The 18,278-nt window shown below is 38.2% G+C and overlaps 1 protein-coding gene across 1 annotated transcript in view; it reads right to left on the reverse strand.

The window, feature by feature from the left end:
• Positions 1-18,278, reverse strand: part of myo1d (myosin ID) — a 143,874-nt gene that overhangs the window by 31,287 nt on the left and 94,309 nt on the right. The window contains exons 17-21 of the mRNA XM_015388051.1: positions 17,309-17,532; positions 16,146-16,284; positions 14,644-14,748; positions 14,345-14,458; positions 4,004-4,158 (exon numbers count right to left, since the gene is read on the reverse strand). Of these exons, the coding sequence (XP_015243537.1) occupies positions 4,004-4,158; positions 14,345-14,458; positions 14,644-14,748; positions 16,146-16,284; positions 17,309-17,532 (737 nt within the window). The remainder of the gene's footprint in view (positions 1-4,003; positions 4,159-14,344; positions 14,459-14,643; positions 14,749-16,145; positions 16,285-17,308; positions 17,533-18,278) is intronic.

The following is an 18,278-nucleotide window of genomic DNA, read 5'->3' on the forward strand; positions in this document are numbered from 1 at the left end:
AGTGGAGGCGTTGCAGAGACAAGGGTGGAACTAAACTGAGAAATACCGGCTGTTTCTCGGTTACTCGATTTTGACGCTTTGTGTTTCGTGCTTTGCATGTGCGACTCCACTGCCTTGATCCCCATCGTTCCGAGCATGAATCGCTTCTTGCACAAAATACACTGTGCCACATGTATGTTCCCTGGTTTTAGCCATGGAGAAAACTCTTGGCTGGATAACCAATTTTCGTTACATTTAGACTTTCTCATATTTTCCAGACAAAAAGTTAATGGTGCATCTCCCAAATGTCCCGGCCGCAACAACGATTTTATTGGTTCCGCTATTGGGACGGAAGCAATAATGGCGAGCCATTAATTTTTTTTTTTATAAAAAGAAAAAAAAAATGTCAATTTTAATGTTTTATTTAGATTACAAAATAAATCTTAATAAAAATAATCCTATTTATGATGTTTTAAAAATTAAGACCTACGAAAAACTGATTTAAGACATTTTAATACCAATTAAGGCCTTAATTATTTTAAAGAATTCAATGCCTTTTAAGACTTTTTAAGGACCTGCTGGAACCCTGAATATGTCACGTTTAAAACCTGAGAGGATATAAGAAAGGGTTTTGCTTGAAACCCTTATTTTTAAATTAAAGGTAACTTCAATTATTTATTGAGAAAAAACAAAACAAAAACAAAAAACATTTTCTGTAATTTTATGCTCATAAATCTGTGGGAGCAGTTTGGGGATGCTCCCTTCCTGTTCCAAAAGGACAAAGCAAAGGTCCAGGATAATGATGACATGGATGAGAAAGTCTGATGTGAGGGAATTTGACCTAATGCGCAGGGAGTCCTGACCTCATCAGACAGACGACACCTTTGGGGTAAATTAGAGCTAGAGCTGTTAGAAAGACTGACCTGTCAGTCATTAGAGTCTGATCTCCAAATTGGCACAAGAGGAATGATCCAAAAGTGGACTGTTGTTATCTGTCTATTAATTCAATCAGTGTTCCCTGTTAAATTTACTATAAAAATATTTGCATCTAATTTTTCTTGTTAGTTTGTTTAAAGTTTTAAAGGTTATTCATTTTTTCTAAACTATAAACTTTTTTATTTATAGAGTTGAAATATTGTTTTTTTTTTACAATGACAGTGGGTCTGTTTTTTTGTTTGAAACTTTTAAATGTGGATGAGGTGAAGATTTTAATAAAATTTTTTCAATATAACAGGATAAAAAACATTCCAGAACCGTTTAGAGAGATATTTAAAAACAGTTTTGCTCATGATTGAGGTTCTGCTGATTACAGCTAACTCTACAATCCAATTCTGCTTCCTTTCTATTAGTGCTAATGTCTAAATGAAATCACACTGTGTCGAATACCAAGGCTACTGTAAGGAGACTTCAAATGACTTTAAATCTGCTTTTTCTTAAATTCAGTCTCAATAATATAATAAAGCTCTGAGTTAAAGCAGGGATAAAGGTTCGGTCAGGTCAGAGAACTTATCTGTTCTGCAAAGAAACGACTGAAAGGTCACCTGATATTATATAGAAGGCTTTTCATTAAGTTAAACACACAGCTGTCCCTGTTTACATAAAAACTAAATTATTCAATCTGCAAACAATCTAGGAGCATAAAATCCATTCGTAATCCAGTTTTGTTTTTGTCTTTTCACCATTTTTTAACCATTCACACAAGAACAAAGTGAATAAATATGGTAACATAAGTCATATTTTTCATCCAACCATGGAAATCCTCTGGTTTAACTGAACCATGAGAAAGCAACCAATGAGAAATATTGGTAAAATTTTACATTATCTATCAGCATTATTAATATATTAAATGTAGTCTGTGGGAGGCCCTCTTATAAACCTTTTTTTTTGGTTTTTACAACACAAAGTATCCAAAATTGGTAAAACTGCCCAGTGATGTGCACTGTTGTTGTTCACTATAAACATAGAAAGGCTAAGCAGCTAATTTTCACACACCACAGCAGATTTTCAGGGCATAATTAGGGATTTATGATGAAAATCTTACTGATATGAATATTGTCGTTATGGCCGATGACTGCAGGTGTGGACAGCCTGGCCAATCATGCTAAGTTATGCTGTGTTCGCTATAAATCAGTCAATTTTAAAGGTGGGATCAGGGCAGGACTAATGGAGACAGAGGAAACAGGTTAAACCCAATCAGATAACTAAGGATGTGATGCAAGAACATCCTTTAAAAAAAGAATCAAAGCTCTTACAGAAGCTAGTTGCTCAAATGTTTAAGATATATCCAGCTCATCAGGACATAATAGAAGTCAACATTAAAACACGGCTTCGTTGCATTCTGCAATCTTGACTGCTAATACAGAAAAAGGGTGTTGCATTATGGGTAATTCTGGCACAGTTGTAAACTCCTGCCTCTTGTGCTTTAATAGGTCTTAAACAGACCGGAGAGTCTCAGCAAAAATAATATAATTCCCACCCTTTGGAGACCAGAAAAAGCCAACCTGACATTGTTGATTTGCCTCAGTTAACCACCCACAATCCTCAGCTGTATCAGTGACTGACCTAGGCCTGTCACAATAAACACTAAATCAACCAATCGCATGATAGTAACTAATTATATGACAGATTTTTTTCCTCACATTTCCCTCTTTCTACTATAGATTTAGGCTTTACTCCAGTAAATTGGTCTCTGCCCTCCCCTTTCAGCTTCATTAACGTAGCATGGGAGACTTCTGACTGAGGAGGAGTAAGCCAGAGTAAAGCCGGCGTCGGTTTAAAGCCGAACACGACAGCTGCATTGTGGGAGCACTTTGGATTAAAACTAAAGGACAATATTATCGTTTATCACAAACATTTCTGGGAGAGTTTTATATTATAGCTACATTTGCTATCATGACAGGACTAACCTGACTAAACAAATACAACATTAACCACCCCCCTGCTAAAACAAAAACCATTGCTTATCAGAAAAACATCAGTTTTAGTTATCAGACACTAATATGTTCAAAAATTACCAAAATCGGCCAATTTAGATATTAGAGCAGATGCATCGTGTCTCCATGGGTATCAGCTTCATTGTCAAATTGAATTTGTACCATTTTTCGAGATGAATATGTTTTTGTTTCATGAGCATGACTCAAAGGCAGCAAAAGTGTTGAAAAACACAGATATAAGATATAATGGATGCAAGCAGAAACATGTTGGAGCAGGGTCGACTGATCACATCTGTTAATACGATGCTACGATTCTAAGAAAAGCAGCCAGTAGGATCGCTGTAAGTCCTTCGCAAAGATCCACAGCTCAGCTCTAATCGTAAGTCAACAGCAGAGCTATAAGCCATGCACTCCATCCACAAATGGCCTTTATGGAAGTCAAGGGAAAACGCGTGGAGCTCTATGCATGGAGGGATTACAGTTTCCCTATAATGAAACATGCTGGTGTCAGCATCATGCTAGAGGCATGCTTTTCTTCAAAGGAGGAATGCTTCAATGCAGGTATCTTGCATCCTTAACTGTCAAATGTGTTACTATGACAACTCCTTTAATAGGGATGAAAATATGATTGTTTACTTCTCCCTTCAGCTAAAGACAATAATTAAATCCATCCTGTTTATACTGGTGTCCTGAACAGAGCAGTCAGAGCGCGCGTAAAGTGAACATTACAGTCTAACAGAGGACAGCTGTGACTGTGTCCTCTCCCTGCCCCATAATCCTGCCGCCGAGGTCACCTCAGTCAACATCACACACGAGCCACAACACTACTCACTATCATTTGGGGAACAAACAGAGAATGCTTTAAGTTTGTGAGCCAAACCTCCTGCTGCATTGCTGCTGCCAATCAAGTTAAACTAGGTTTAAATGGGGACAGTGAGCTTAATGTTGTGCAGTGAGAGATGAGAATAAACATCTAGCTTGACCTGCTTTCACCCACAAGATTTTTTTCTTTTCTTTTTTATTTTAGGACACAATAATTGAATCCTGCTTTTTACCCACTTGTAACCACTCTGCCACCTACAATTACTAACCTCTTGAAATGACTGAGCAGGGTGCCAACCAGCTCCCCGATGCGGCTCTCATTGGCAGGCACCATGCCCTGCAGGCACACTATGAGATCCCGGTTGTCCTTGGTGTGAAACACGACCAGCTGATCCTTCCCAGGGGACACACTCAGTCCTGTGACCTGCAACATACAAGGCAAACCAGGATAAACTGAGAATAATACATAGGGAGAATAAATACAGAAATCTAGACCATAAAAAAATAAAATAAAATAACAGAAAATGAACAGTTTGAATACATCAAGATTTAAAGAAATGTGCTTAAGATTATAAATCTATCCAGAGATAACGGAGCAACAAACACACACTGGAAAAACGATCTAGAAGTAAGTAAAAATGTCTTAAATTAAGTGTATTTACCCTTTATTTGAGTAGGTAAATGAAATGATTTGTCAATGGAATGAGTAGTTTTTTTTCTTAAAATAATATATTTAGATAAAATGCACTGGAAATATGACAATGCAATTGTGTTTTCTTATTTTAAATGTAAATTGTCTTGTTCTTGGCAAAATGTATCTTTTACCTTCTCAAACTAAGAACAAATGCTCTTCTTTGAAGAAAAAATTACTTATCTAGATTTAGATTTTTTACAACTTGAAAACCACAAGAGGCAGAAAAAACAAAGAATTACAGATTCATTCATTCATTCAAATGGGGCGGGCTGCACGATGAAGCAGTTATTGGGACAGTTGCCTTGCAGGCAGTCAGTGGGAAGTTAAATCCTTGGCTAGATCTGTTCTGAGCGAAGTACAAATGAGGGGATTTTCTCTTTGCAGTCTGGTTTCTTTCACCATATGAAAACATCAATCCTTAAAAAAGCTGTTCGTTCTAAATAAACCTTCAGGGTTAATGATCTTTCTTTAGTATATCTGTGTTAATGTCTCTCAATCACTGACATAATAAAGAAAACTATTGGAAAGAGATGTGAAGCTCAGGATAGGGATTATGCACCAGACAGCTATTAATACAAACAAATCAAAATTACCTAAATTTATTTTGAATTAATCAAACGAATTTATTGGATCTTTCAGTAACTTATAATAATAAAATATCAGCTAAATCTCATCTTTCATTTTATTTTCATGATTTCTGTTCTTTGCTATTGTACATTTTTTCTATTCATATTTTCAAAATTAGAATTATTTCTTATATATGGATTTAATAAGTTAAAAAGTACCTTTTCAATTGTTGTAAATCAAAGTTCCACAAGGGATGAAGTTATTTTTTAAATCATTTAGTGATCGTTTTAAACATTATCTTTACATTAACTGTTTTAAAGTCTAATTACTGAATTAAAACAGAGTTTTTATGTTTTATAAAGAGCAATGAAATGTATTTTTATAAAGTAACAACCTCTGTCCTAAATGCTAAAGAACATATTTGTAGTTTTCTGCATTAACAATTCATCATTCATAACAACCTTATTATAACTTAGATTATTTTCTGTTTCTGCACAACATTGAATCTGAAATACTGCTTCGATGCAACAAAGAAAAAACACAAAGCCTGAAGGATTAGTTCAGTTTCAACATGCATAATTATCACTTAAGAAGATGTAGGTTTGTTGTCTGATAATGAATGTGAAAGTTTTACCTCAAAAACAGTCAGCATGTGAAGGTATAGATTTATTGATTAAAACCCCAAAGGACCCATCTTTTTTCTCTAATTAGAAACCACAAACAGTGGAGAGAAGCCAAGTTAAAGGAGGTGTTGTAGAAACTACAGGAAGAAGCCGATATCTACGTTTTATTAACTCCCCTGCCTCTGCTCTGAGCGCTTTTATCTCCGTTTCTCGTATTCTATCCCTTTTTTATCTGCTTTGTCTCCTCATGAATTCATTACACTCTTCATCCATCTATGTAAGATGATCTACAGGGGATGAGTGTAAAGGAAATAGCCACAGGGCAGCAAGTCAGGTACATTACCATCCATCAACAGAATTTAGCGCTGCAGGACATGTTCTCCATCAGAGGAAGACAGGCAGGAACGGGTCCATACCATAATCACAAGGATCTGACTCCAAAGAAAAAAACAATCTAAAATAAACATTATCCAACGCCAGGAGCCCGGCTTCTCTATCCAATTATCACTTAATCACAACAATTTTGTCACATCTGCAGTTTTATAAAAAAAGGTCCAATTAATCGGAATTACAATTTTGGTTCTAATGAGTTTAACGGTGAACCATTAGTATTCATTTCCTGGTCTCATTTAGATTCACAAAAGCTATTTCCAGGCTTAACTATTTAATCAGCAATAGACCTAATAACCAAACAAATTTTTCAAATGCTGACTGACTCCACTAAGAGGTTTTCTACCTTGAACATCAGTTTGTTTTATTTCTATTTAGTGTAAATCCTCAGCAGAGTGTGATAAACAGAATCAGACAGAAAAAACTCAACATAACCTACTTTACTCTGCCAAACAAAAAGCTAAACATAAGGTACGACACTCACGCCGTCTGTTTCTGATGTATCTGTTCTGATGACAAAGATCCTGTTCAATTCTTGTTTTTCTTCTAAAACTATCATCAGAGCTCTAAAAGGTTTCCAAGGAAACTAGAAGAGGAAAAAGATCCAAAGCAAGACAGATCCTCCATAATAGTCAACAGTCAGCATGAGGTACTTTTCCAAATATTCACCCTGTATTTCACAAGAAACCCACCCAGAGTGTTCCAGGGAAGCTCACCCTACAAAAAAAAGTTTTCCAGCTTTTATTGTCATTACACTGTCAGAAGTACAAAGCGACGAAATGAACTCTCTGCATTCAACCCTTTCCCTTAGGCAGCTAGGGGTGGGTATTGGCAAAGAAGTCACGATTCGATTCGAATCACGAAATGTGATGGAACCGCGGGGGCGAATTTTCATAGTGTCCTCCATGTTTTATTTCATATGACTCGTCACAGTATCCCACAGCCGGAAATGCTTGTGACACAAAGCAGCGGGCGTCAACACATCCACAGCGACATCTGCTGGACTGGAAGTTGTATTACACTTGGTTTGGCTGATGTGCGCAAACCATTAATGTATTTTATTTGTTCATTTTTTTTTTTTTATAATCGATTCTTGCCTTCAAGAATCGATGCATCGTCATGACGATTATTTTGCACATCCTTATAGGCAGCAGTGGGCTGCGGAGGTGCGGCGCCCGGGGAGCAGTGTGGGGTGATTTATACTCAGAAACCGGGTCGTCTGCATGTGTCACAGTGAATGCAAATGTGCCCCCGAGTGTCTGCAGACACTCTGCTGCACTTCTCCAAAATTGTAGGTGACTGAAGACAGGAGGCCTCTGATTGGTCAAATCTACATCTGCTCTACACTATGTATATTTCCTGTTTGGTACCTTACCGGCTTGTTTTGTTTTAATGACCGCCATTGTGGAAAATCGGCCAGCTAGAAGAGCGAGGTGCGTGAGAATGTTGGGACCCTTTTTCCACCTGGATCCCCAATCTTTTTCGGCCTCATGTCCCTCCGTTGTCGCACTAACTTGCCGCCACTTCCTCACCGCCTCGGCTGTATCTAGACCCACAGCTGGTTCGTGAAATAACATAGCGCAGACCACACTTCAAAATTGGGCATACATCAAAAATATCTGCGACAAGCTCACTGCGACACACTTCTGCTGGAGTATAACCAGCCCTTAACCCCTAGAACCCTACGGACCCACCGGTGGGTCCAGCTGCTACGTGACCTCGTAATTTTAACAAACCCCCAGTATTGATGTAAAAAACACATTTGGCACAGTTTGGTGACATTTATGGATAAATGTGCCAAAATGGCCTCTCCGCCTAAGAAATTTCTCACTAATACCATTCTAAAATAAATATGATTCATCTGATTGAGTCCAAATTTGGTATATTTTTACACAACATTTAGATTTAAAAGTCTGTACTACTTTTTTGTGCTATAAATAATATTTTGGTAGTGTTTTGCAATGTTTATTTCAAAGAAAATTTTGGCGAGGTTCAAAAAATGCTAAATATTTTGTATTTTGTCCCTAATATTTCAGGCAGGGTCAAAGCTACAATGGTGCTGACATCTTACCTTTACAGACGTACCAAAAGTTTCTTCTTAAATCTAATAGCTGTGAGGCTATAAGTGATATACTTTTGTGTGTTTTTGTCAGGCAGAAATTTATTTATACCCCCTTCGGGTGTAAGAGGTTAAGGGTCTGTTGCTCAGGGACCCAGAGTGGCAGTCTGTGGTAGTGGGGCTCGAATTCAGAACCTCGGGATTCCAAGAGCAATGCCCTAACCACTAGGTCACACTCCCCTAAGATAAAGATCCTACACATTCCAACCTCTGTTATGGTAGGACAGGAAAACCTACCAGACGGCTAGTTAGTAAGTAGATGGCGCCTGCTTTTCATGGAAACTTCTGGACCGTAATATTAAACAATTTCCTGCACCTTCAAAGATTTAGCCCTAAAAATATTTTATCTTTCAAATTATCCTCCTCAAAGCATAATGAATACATAACCTTCAATCTAGCCTTGTTGTTTACACAGCTTTTATCTCTTTTAAAATCCTTATTTTCATTTAGTTTGTACGATCTGTTTATGAATAACCGCACCATTGCCAGTTTTATTAAAGAGAATTGTCCTATATAACCTCCCTCCTAACCATCACTAAATGTAAAAAAACTCAACAAGAGGTTTTAATAAATGGCTTCAATTACTACTTTTATATCTAAATCATTTTAGTACTTTTTAAATCAGGAGAAAAAGGCTAACTATCAACAACCATGAAAACCTGAACAGCTCTTTTAAAAAGCGACCGCTCTGCTTCATGGATGTCACAAGGACATAATTTGAAAGGCAGGTTTGCCCAGATTAACCTTTCTGTTTATGTAATGATTACGGAAGCTGGTAGTCCAAAGCAGAAGAAAGATCACTAATTAGTTTATTTTAATATAACGAAGGAGACTTGCGGCTGTTTATGCCGCAAAACTGACAGCAGCAGAGATAGTGGTACGTTTGGTGAGAACACAAGGCTCTGGAAATGGCTTCTGCAAAGGAAGGATTCAATTGTTAGGCCTGCTGCATGCAGCTACGTCTGTAGTGAGTCATTTAAAAATAACAATAAATAATAACAGATTTTTCAAAATAACAGTTAATTAAATTTATATCAATAATTACATTGCAGTTTAGGCTTTTTTGGAGCAAAAAACTTTAGCTAAAAAAAAACAAACAAAAATACAAGTGAACGCACGGGCATACGGGAGTCCGATTATTACACATACATGAGCAACATTAGACATCAGCTGATGCTCTCTGTGCTCTGTAACCATGACTACACCGTCTCCTGGGAAGTTGGCATGACAACAACGGAAAGACAGCAGTGAGACAGTAGGGGGGGTTCTGGATTAGATGGGGAGCTTGGAAAGAAGAGGTTGATGGGAGATAGGAAATAATAATAACAATAAAAAAGAGGAACATGATAAGATGTTGTAAAGATACAACAATAACTGTTGATTTGTTGGGGATCATTCTTCTGTACTATATGTTTAATCTCAGCCAACAGGTTTTCACAGGAATATTAATGATTAAGCAGACAGCTGTTGGTTACTTACATCCTTATTACCCTCTTTTAGCACAGAAATGTCTCCACTTTGCCCCTCAGGAGCAGCAGTAAATACTCGCTGCAGGGCAGCCAAGGGGATACTGTGCTGTTGGCCTATCAGTGCTAATCAACAACCAGCTAACTGCTTTCCCCTTTATTTGACCTTTTCTGATCGATAGCTCAACGCCGAGCTGCAGCAGCTCCCAGCCTACATCTCTATCTAATATTCTTACTGGCACACCTTTCCAGTCTGTTCCTCATCAGCACTTTTTCACCTTGACCGACTCCCTTACCCGTACAGCTCGACTTTTATTGCTATGGAGGATGTTGGGGTGCTTTGTTTACACAAAGGCAATGATGTAGCAACTTGATTCAAGGGATTTAAATGCCACCGCTTTATAGGAGTCATCTGTGAGCAATTTAGAGGACAAACGGTTCCAATTTCTAACCAGTTCCATGAACTATCTGTTAAATACAAACCGTCTCATTCAACTGTTATTCTGACAGAACAAAGAGGATGAACGAAACCAAAAGAATATTCTTGTTCTCTATGTTTTAAGTTTGAAGTAAGGATCTGTGTTTTCAAAATGTTGCACAGAAATGTAAATTTCATTATAAGAAAAGCCTCTCTCTTCACGTTTGCAGTTTTTAAGACTCAACTGTTGATGACCCCATTTGTTCGTCCAAATCTCTGAGATCTGGGTTTTAACTCTGACTGGATAATAAATATAAATACATAATAAATATTGTGGGTTTGCATATCCTAACATTTAAATCTCAATTTGTTTATTTTCTCTTGGTTTTATGAGAATTGTGTACCCGTTTATGTAATGTGAAGGATAATCTTTCATGATTCTTGTGAACTAAAATGGACAAAAAGTTAGTTAGTTCTTGGGACAGATTCAAAGGAAACATTTCTCTGTTGGATTGGAAGAAATGTCAGAATTTCAGTCTGAGTTGATGTTCTTCCTGTTTGTTCAACTTGAACTTGCTGCGGCAGCTTAAAGTTTTCTTTTGAGTAACTTCAGAAAGACTAACAGACTGATTCTAATGATGCCTTCCACATTTGAACTGATGAAAGCATTTTTTTTATTGTAGCACTGGAAAAAGTTGCTGCTAGAGCAGTCGCAGCTTTCTGGAGCTAGAACTGATGCTCTGACATGATGCACAGAAAGACTGGAAGTTAAACTCATTAGGTGGTTTAAATTGACACTGGAACCAGTAGGCGTCCATCACATCCCACCACTGCCTGCTTCAAAAGGACGAGCCAGTCCTGCTTGGCTTGAAACGACCTTTATTGCTGAAGTATGCATTAAGAAAAATCTACTGCTGGCAGGAATTTGAACTTTGACTTATTGTACTGAAAGTATTTCTTAATCAACAACAACTAAAACAAACATTCAATAATGAAGAGTTACGCCTTTAAAGAGATATTTTAGTTTTGGTTTTCAGAATAAATTGATCTGCTGGTTGGTGTTAGTTTTTTTCTTTAGTTTTTTTATTTCTGTAGACTTTGCAAGTAAAAAATGTAGACTAAGGTCAAACCTTTCTGAATATTTTCTGCTTGTATGTTGTCACTCTTGCCATGTCAGTACGAATACGCCTTCTGCATGTAGACCGAGTTCAGAGTCTGTATTTGTGACAGTTTGTTCCTGAATGAACAATAACCAAAAACCCTGTTAACTCCTGCGTCTCGTCATTTCTGACACCATCTGTCTGAACTCAATCCCAGCATCCTTCCTCCAGATACGCTGATAAAGGAACCGGGTTTCCACTTTCCAGTTCTGTAATTCCTTCTTGTCATTTTGTCAGACTGAACAGTGTGGTGTCTCTTCACAGCTGTCAGGACATAACGTCCTCATATCACTTATTCCAGCAGGCGACGGGGGTCTGCCTCCGCCCCACAGAATAAGGTCTAACATATTTTCTCTCTGCAGCAATTTTCTTGCCGACCTCCAGGTCAGTGTTGAAGAAAAAAAAAAGGTACAAGAAGCATTTATGTCACAGCAGAGGATAAAACTTGTGCTTTTCTTTTCTCCTTTCCACCAAGTAAACATTAACTACCAGTAAAGTTGAAGGTTGCTCTTTTAGATTGTACTTTGAGCAAAAACTTATCTTTTTAAATGTCAAGTATTTGAATCAGGTATGAGATCTCGAGATCAAGACCAGTATTGACCTCTTTTTTGTCCCCCAGTATTGGGTTTGGAATCTAATCTTTATGGCTTTGTGTTGTTTTGTTGAGACTCAATAAACTTGTATCGAGGCCTGATAGAGACTGTGGTTTTGTTAATGAAAATATGATTTAAAAAAAAGTAAGTCCCTTTGATCTTCACCTGTAGACGCACATCTCACTGAATCAAAACACCATCAGTGATCAGAGTGCTGCTGGATGCCGTCATCTCACACTAAATGATGACCATGAAATCTTACTGTTAGAATATTTACATGACCATGGTATTTGGTTCTTTGATTTATACTGTTTTTAACCAATTCCTTTAAAAAAGCAAACTATTGCACCATTTACACGACCCCTCTGAAACTGATCCGTGCCGAGTTTGGACCGACATTTGTTCCTAAAGACCATTTATACATCACGCTCGCACGGTTCCTTGCCTCCTATCGGCGGTTCATGATACTACAGCTCTCAGTGCTGGAATTACGCAATCAAAAATGGTAGTGCCCATAACATTCAGGAACTTGTATGCCTTGATGCCGTCCTCCATCCAAATTTTAAAGAGAGCCTCGGTCTCGACATCATCCCAGGTCGCACCACTCTCTTTTGATGCCATTTAGTGTTAATATGCTGAGAAGGATTTCTTGTTGTGAACAGGTGAGGAGATCTGTGAAATGTAAAGCTGGACATGCTGGAAAACCCACGAAATGAGTCAGCTCACTGTAAGTAGGAGATAAGGCGGTCTGCTCATGCGCTCTTTGGTATCAGAGATCCGAGCCACAGATGAACCGTGCCGAGCTCTACTGTACTAGATTTAGCGCGGTTTGGTTGTTTCTGGCACAGTCCAGTTCAGTTGTGTTCCATTTACACTCAACGGTTATCTAGGTTACCGTGCTCTGACCGCTCTTAAAAGGGTAGTGTAAATGAAGCTATTGTGGTATAGACCAAGCTTAAGAGTGTGTGTATACTTGTATATGCAAAACTCACTGAACCAACAGATAAGGAGAATAAAGAGGATAATCTCAGGAAGCCAAAAACATAACTTCAGGCTTAACCACTGTTTTTAAGGGCATAATATAAGTTACATAAAATAATCCTTTGTCCCAACGTTGTAGCCACAAATGTGACTACTGGCTGTTTTGCATTGTTTTGAATTTCCAAATGGCTATGTGATTTAAATTTTTTAAGATTAAGATTTTTTTAAGATTGCTAGTACATATACACACACACATATATATATATATATATATATATATATATATATATGTCAATACATAATACAAATATATAAATAAATACATAAACATAAATAAACTCAAAAAAAGTATATAAAAAATTTACTAAATGATAATTAAGTAAAATAAAGTATTGATTTTAAATTATACAAAGGTCCTGAAAAAAAACAAAAAATCTCTGAAAAGGTGGAGTTAAATGTATTTATCTGACTTTGATTCTTTATTGTATGACAATCAGCCATAACATATGGGAGTAAAAAAGCTGTTATGATTAGACTCAGCTGGAGCCAAATTACAAATAAGTCTTATCAAAACTAGCAAGATAGTAAGATAACTTTTTTTTCTGTCTTCTGTCTTTTTTTATCCATGTGTTGCTGATCTCAATCTACTGATAAACTCTTATTCCTTTAACTGCTGCTTCGTGGAGCCGAGCACCCAACCTCATCCCTTTGATAAACAACAGAGACCCAGAGCAGGGACAAGTGGAGGAGCACTGCAGGGCACATGTGCTGCTTATCCAATATGTAAATATCCCATGACATCAGAGTTTTCAACGCTGCCTTAAAGAGACTGCAGTGGTCTAGATCGATTACGTTTCTAATCACAAAACTTTAGATTTAACTGTACATTTACATTACCCATATGATTAAATTACGCTTTTTTTAAAATATATTTATAAATAAGTAAAATATTCTGCGAAATTAAATAGAAAAACATTCATTTTGGGGGCAAAAGATGAACTGATCTGGCAGTTTCAGGGCAGACAGATCATTTCCAGCACAAGGTTCCTGCCATCCTATCAGTAACTGGATATTTTTACTCAAGCTTCTTAAATGGCACGGTATCATTTAGCACTCATAGTGGCAAGAGATAACTAACATAAGGTAAAATATCTTCTAAAGTTATTAGTGATGATTAAGAATCCACAGCAAAACCTGAAAAATGACGTATGGAAACCCTCCATCTAATACGTTAGAGATGTGCACAGCTGGTAGAGACGTACATCGAAAGACTTGCAGCTGTAAATGCAGCAAACAGGTTCTCCAAAGGACTGACTCAGGGGGATGAATGGTATGCCACACTTGTTAAGTTTAACATAGAAAATAACTGTGAAGTTTATATCTTCTTTCTACTTTATTATATAAAATGTTCATATAAATACTCCTAATAAAACTGGAAATATTTCCCTTTAAAAGATTAGTATCTTCAGCAAGTGTAAAAGAAATGCAAGCAAGGTCATCTCTAACCGCCAGCATTACTGAGCTGTTTCTGCAAAGCTCTTTGTTTACTACCCTTTGTGTGCTTTAAAAATAGGCTGTTAACAAGGAGGGGTATCATACGTTGTAGAGGGGGGTGCTCTTCATTGGTTTGTACTGCTTCATGGGGTCCATCTTATACAGGTGTCGGTCAGTGATGAGCAGAGCCCGGTCCTCCGCCTTGTGAAAACGGTTGATCTGGGAAACACAAAGCTCCTCGTTAGTCATCCCCCGGAGATACGCATGTTATGAGCTGGCAAACAGGCTAACCACTAAACCCTGGAGGGAAATGATGCTCTCCAGAAGAAGGTTTTATAGCCGTGCAAACATGCTGCGAGTAAACGTGGGGAGCAGAGGGCCAATGATTTTTAACAGCCTTATACCTTTCTCACGTTGCAGGAGAACAAAACTCTCATGAACTTGTCTTTTCGCTGCAGTTCGCTGGAAATGAGTGTGAAGGACGACGCCGTGTCGGGGCTGTCACGCTTCTGTCAAACACAAAAAAATCAGAGAGAAAGAAAAATGTTTAGAAGCTAATCTTAGAGCTCACAGGGGGACAGAGTTTAGATCAGGTTGGTGTAAAGCAGCTTCCAAGATAAAAAAAACTGACTGGACTATATTTCCAAGTTTGAAGACATTTCAAAATTTCAGAAATATCATCGACTTCAACGCTTTATGGAGTGGACAATAAACAAAGCCTTGTTTGGCTTAGAAAACATGCAATGTAAACTGAAAGAACAGGTCCTTCCCACTATCATTGCAACTCCCACCCCCTTACAGGGAAACAGAAAACCTTGCCGGTTCAGCCAGGCCAACAATTCCCTCTAATGACGCCCCTTTCAGAGACTATTACCCCATTTACACTACCCTTGAAAAACTGTGCCGAGACCGGTCTGAGCTCAGTAACTGAGATAACTTATCGTGTGTAAATGGAAAGCAAACTGAACTGAACCGAGCTAGACACAACCGGGCTGCGCTAACTGCAGACCAGTTCCAGAGGTGGGCTCGGCTCGGTTTTTCCCTGGCTCGGTTCTCTGACAACAAGAGCCATTAGTAGTAGTTGGCATTCCAGTAGTTGGCGGTAATGCCCCTCCGGAAACAGAAGAAGAAGAACAACTTCTTCTTCAACTATAAACAACAATCAAAATCTTCTCCACGCAACATTTTAAATAATAACACCGAAGTACAGCAATAATAATCAAGCATAACTTTCTGAATATGACGGGCTCCGCCATTTTGATTTGCTTGATTCCCTCCTCCTTCGTCGTCTTCTTCTTCTTGTGTTTTATGGCGGTTGGCAAACAACTTTTGGTGCATTACCGCCACCAACTGCTTGGTTTCCTCCTTCAATACCGGCAGTAATACCGCAGATCGTCACTAGGAGGCGAGGAGTCGAGATAGCGTGATGTGTAAACGGTCGTCAGAACCGAGCTCGGCCTGGTTAACTGATCCGAGCTCGTACCGGTCTCGGCATGGATCGGTTTTTCAAGGGTAGTGGAAATGGGGTAAAAGACAGGTATCAGGTATCACAGGCAAACAAAGAACCCAAACAACCCCCATTTTTAAGGGCCGGACCCGTTTGTTCGGTTCAATTTGCATGTTTTCTAAGCCAAAACAAGGCTTCGTTTTTGGTCCGCTTCGAACTCAACACTATTTCTGACATTTGAAGTTAAAAGCTTCATGGAAGGGAAGAGAAATGTCTTCAAACTTAGAAACAAAGTCCAGTAGATTGTTTTTTAACTTTTTTTGGAATGACTATGACCTGGATGACTGAAAATCTTCAGCAGCAACAACCAAACATAAATGTATTTTAATGTAATTTTATGTAAAAGACCAAAATAAAGTGGTTTATAGATAAGATCTCGATTCTCCTCCTCATACTCACCACGTAGTTTCCCTCCCAGGCTCTCTGTAAGCCCAAGTCAGCCCTCTGTCCCTTCAGGGCCTCCAGAGTGGCTATCTTGGCTCTGAGCTGCAGAGTCTCCTCGGGAGAGAGGCTTTTAATATTGGTCCATGCCCACCACCTGAAGGAAACATCCAGAAGTATCCATAAAGAGCAGAAACATCAGAGAAAGAAAGAGTCTCTCCTTTAAGGCCCCTGCTCAAAGCCTTCATGCTGCAGATGGGTTAGCAGACCCCAGCTGTGCTTCACTGTTTTATTCACTCACAAATCCTGACAGCCAACAGAATTCTCTAGGAGGGCTATCTTCTAACTGTGGCCACCTTTAGGGTGAAGAAAAAAAAACTACTTAAAAAAGGATGAAAGGCAGAGATGAGTCTTTGATGGCGAAATAAAAATCGATGCCCAGCTTGAGCCTGAAGCCAGAGGAAATGTGTAAGCTGCTTGGAAACGGACACAACTGGTTGTTAGTAACACTCTGGGCGAAGTGTTGTTTACCGGGAGATTTCCTTGAAAAAAACAAAACAAATAAAGCCTTCAGAATCATCTCTAAAATGATCATGGCCTCTCTTTTATTCTGTGAGTAATTAGAGATTATAATTTAAGCTTTATTTGAATACTTTAGTTGCTTCAGGTAAATGTAAGCCAACTAGCAATAAAGGAACTTGAAGATGTCTCAGATTGGAGTTTCATCATGAGGTCTGCTGCAGACTGACAGCGATAAATTGCAGATCCAAGGTGTGAGCCTTTATGAGGCATAGATAAATCAGCTGGTGTGCAAAAAAAGCATTTTCAGAAAACTACCTTCTCCCTAAACCTGAGTTTGTTGCATTGTCTTAGCCATCCTCTGTGAGGTCACAAAATAACCTTACAATCACTGTTGCAAAGAGGATCACTTCAAATTCAGGAGTCTGGGGGACAAGCACTAATACAAAACAAGTCTAGTACGTGACTAAAACCCATGGGAACCAATACTGCATTCATTTTGCTTTGCAGCACAATAAAGTAAAGAATCATAATTTCAAAATGTGTTGAGGTATTGGACCTGATTTTTTAACGAGACATATTAGTTGGGCAGCTTTGGTAAAACTATGGATAGGAAACAGTGCTTATTGTTCCAACACTCTGTAGCTGCTCTGGATGGATACCTGTTGTAGATGTTCTTTACCGCTTCTTCAAACCTGCGCAGAACTTTGGGAGGAGTTGGCCACTTCACATGTTTACCGTGGTCCTTCATGGAGCGCACATTTTTAAAGCGACGGTTGAGCTCGCGGATGTAGGACTTGACCTTATAGCGTCGATAGGCCCGCAGGATGATGGCGGCAGCACGCATCCGTCGGTATCGCTTTCTAGCGAGTGTGCCCCTCCAAACCTGAACACACAAGAATCATATGGAATAAGAAAAAGGGGGGGGGGAAGCATTAGTTTTTTCCCTCTTTTTTTTCGGCAATGGTCCTGTCTTTAAATTTATTAACTGTCTTTGGGTTATGGTGAAGGAAGCAAAATAAAATTAAAGAAAAGAAAATGTAATTAAGAGCAAATCAGATTATTGAATTGTGTATCCAATTAAATTTTGGATATACATTAGAAAAACAAAACAAAACAATGGAATCTTGAAAAACTGTTAGATCTAGGAAACAACAAAACTATATAAAAATGTATTTTCTCATATGAAAAAATAGAGAATCTTCATGTTTTATAAGGCCGGGATAAAATGAGGTCGGGATAAAAAAATTAAAAAAAGACACCCACTATGTGGTGAAATTATCTCCACCCACTTGTTGGGTGGACCATCAAAATCTATACACTCCATGTTTTAATAACTCTGAATTTGGCTAACCCAAAATGCCAAAATTGTTAGGAGCTATTTATATATATATATATTAGGGATGCACGATATAATCGGCCCCCTATCGGTATCGGCCTGTTTCGGCCTTAAAACTGAATATCGGACATCGGCCGCCCCACCGATATTTAACCCGATATTTGATCAGCTTCTGAGTTTCTAAAGTCTAAAAAAAAAAATAAAAATACTACTTATTCTTGTTCCTCAAATCTTCTTTTTTACAGACTTAAATACTTCTAAAGATGAGGGAAAAAATATTGATACATTAAAAT

Source organism: Cyprinodon variegatus, unplaced genomic scaffold, assembly GCF_000732505.1.
Source record: "Cyprinodon variegatus isolate N-32 unplaced genomic scaffold, C_variegatus-1.0 Scaffold18, whole genome shotgun sequence".
NCBI classification, from domain to species: domain Eukaryota; kingdom Metazoa; phylum Chordata; class Actinopteri; order Cyprinodontiformes; family Cyprinodontidae; genus Cyprinodon; species Cyprinodon variegatus.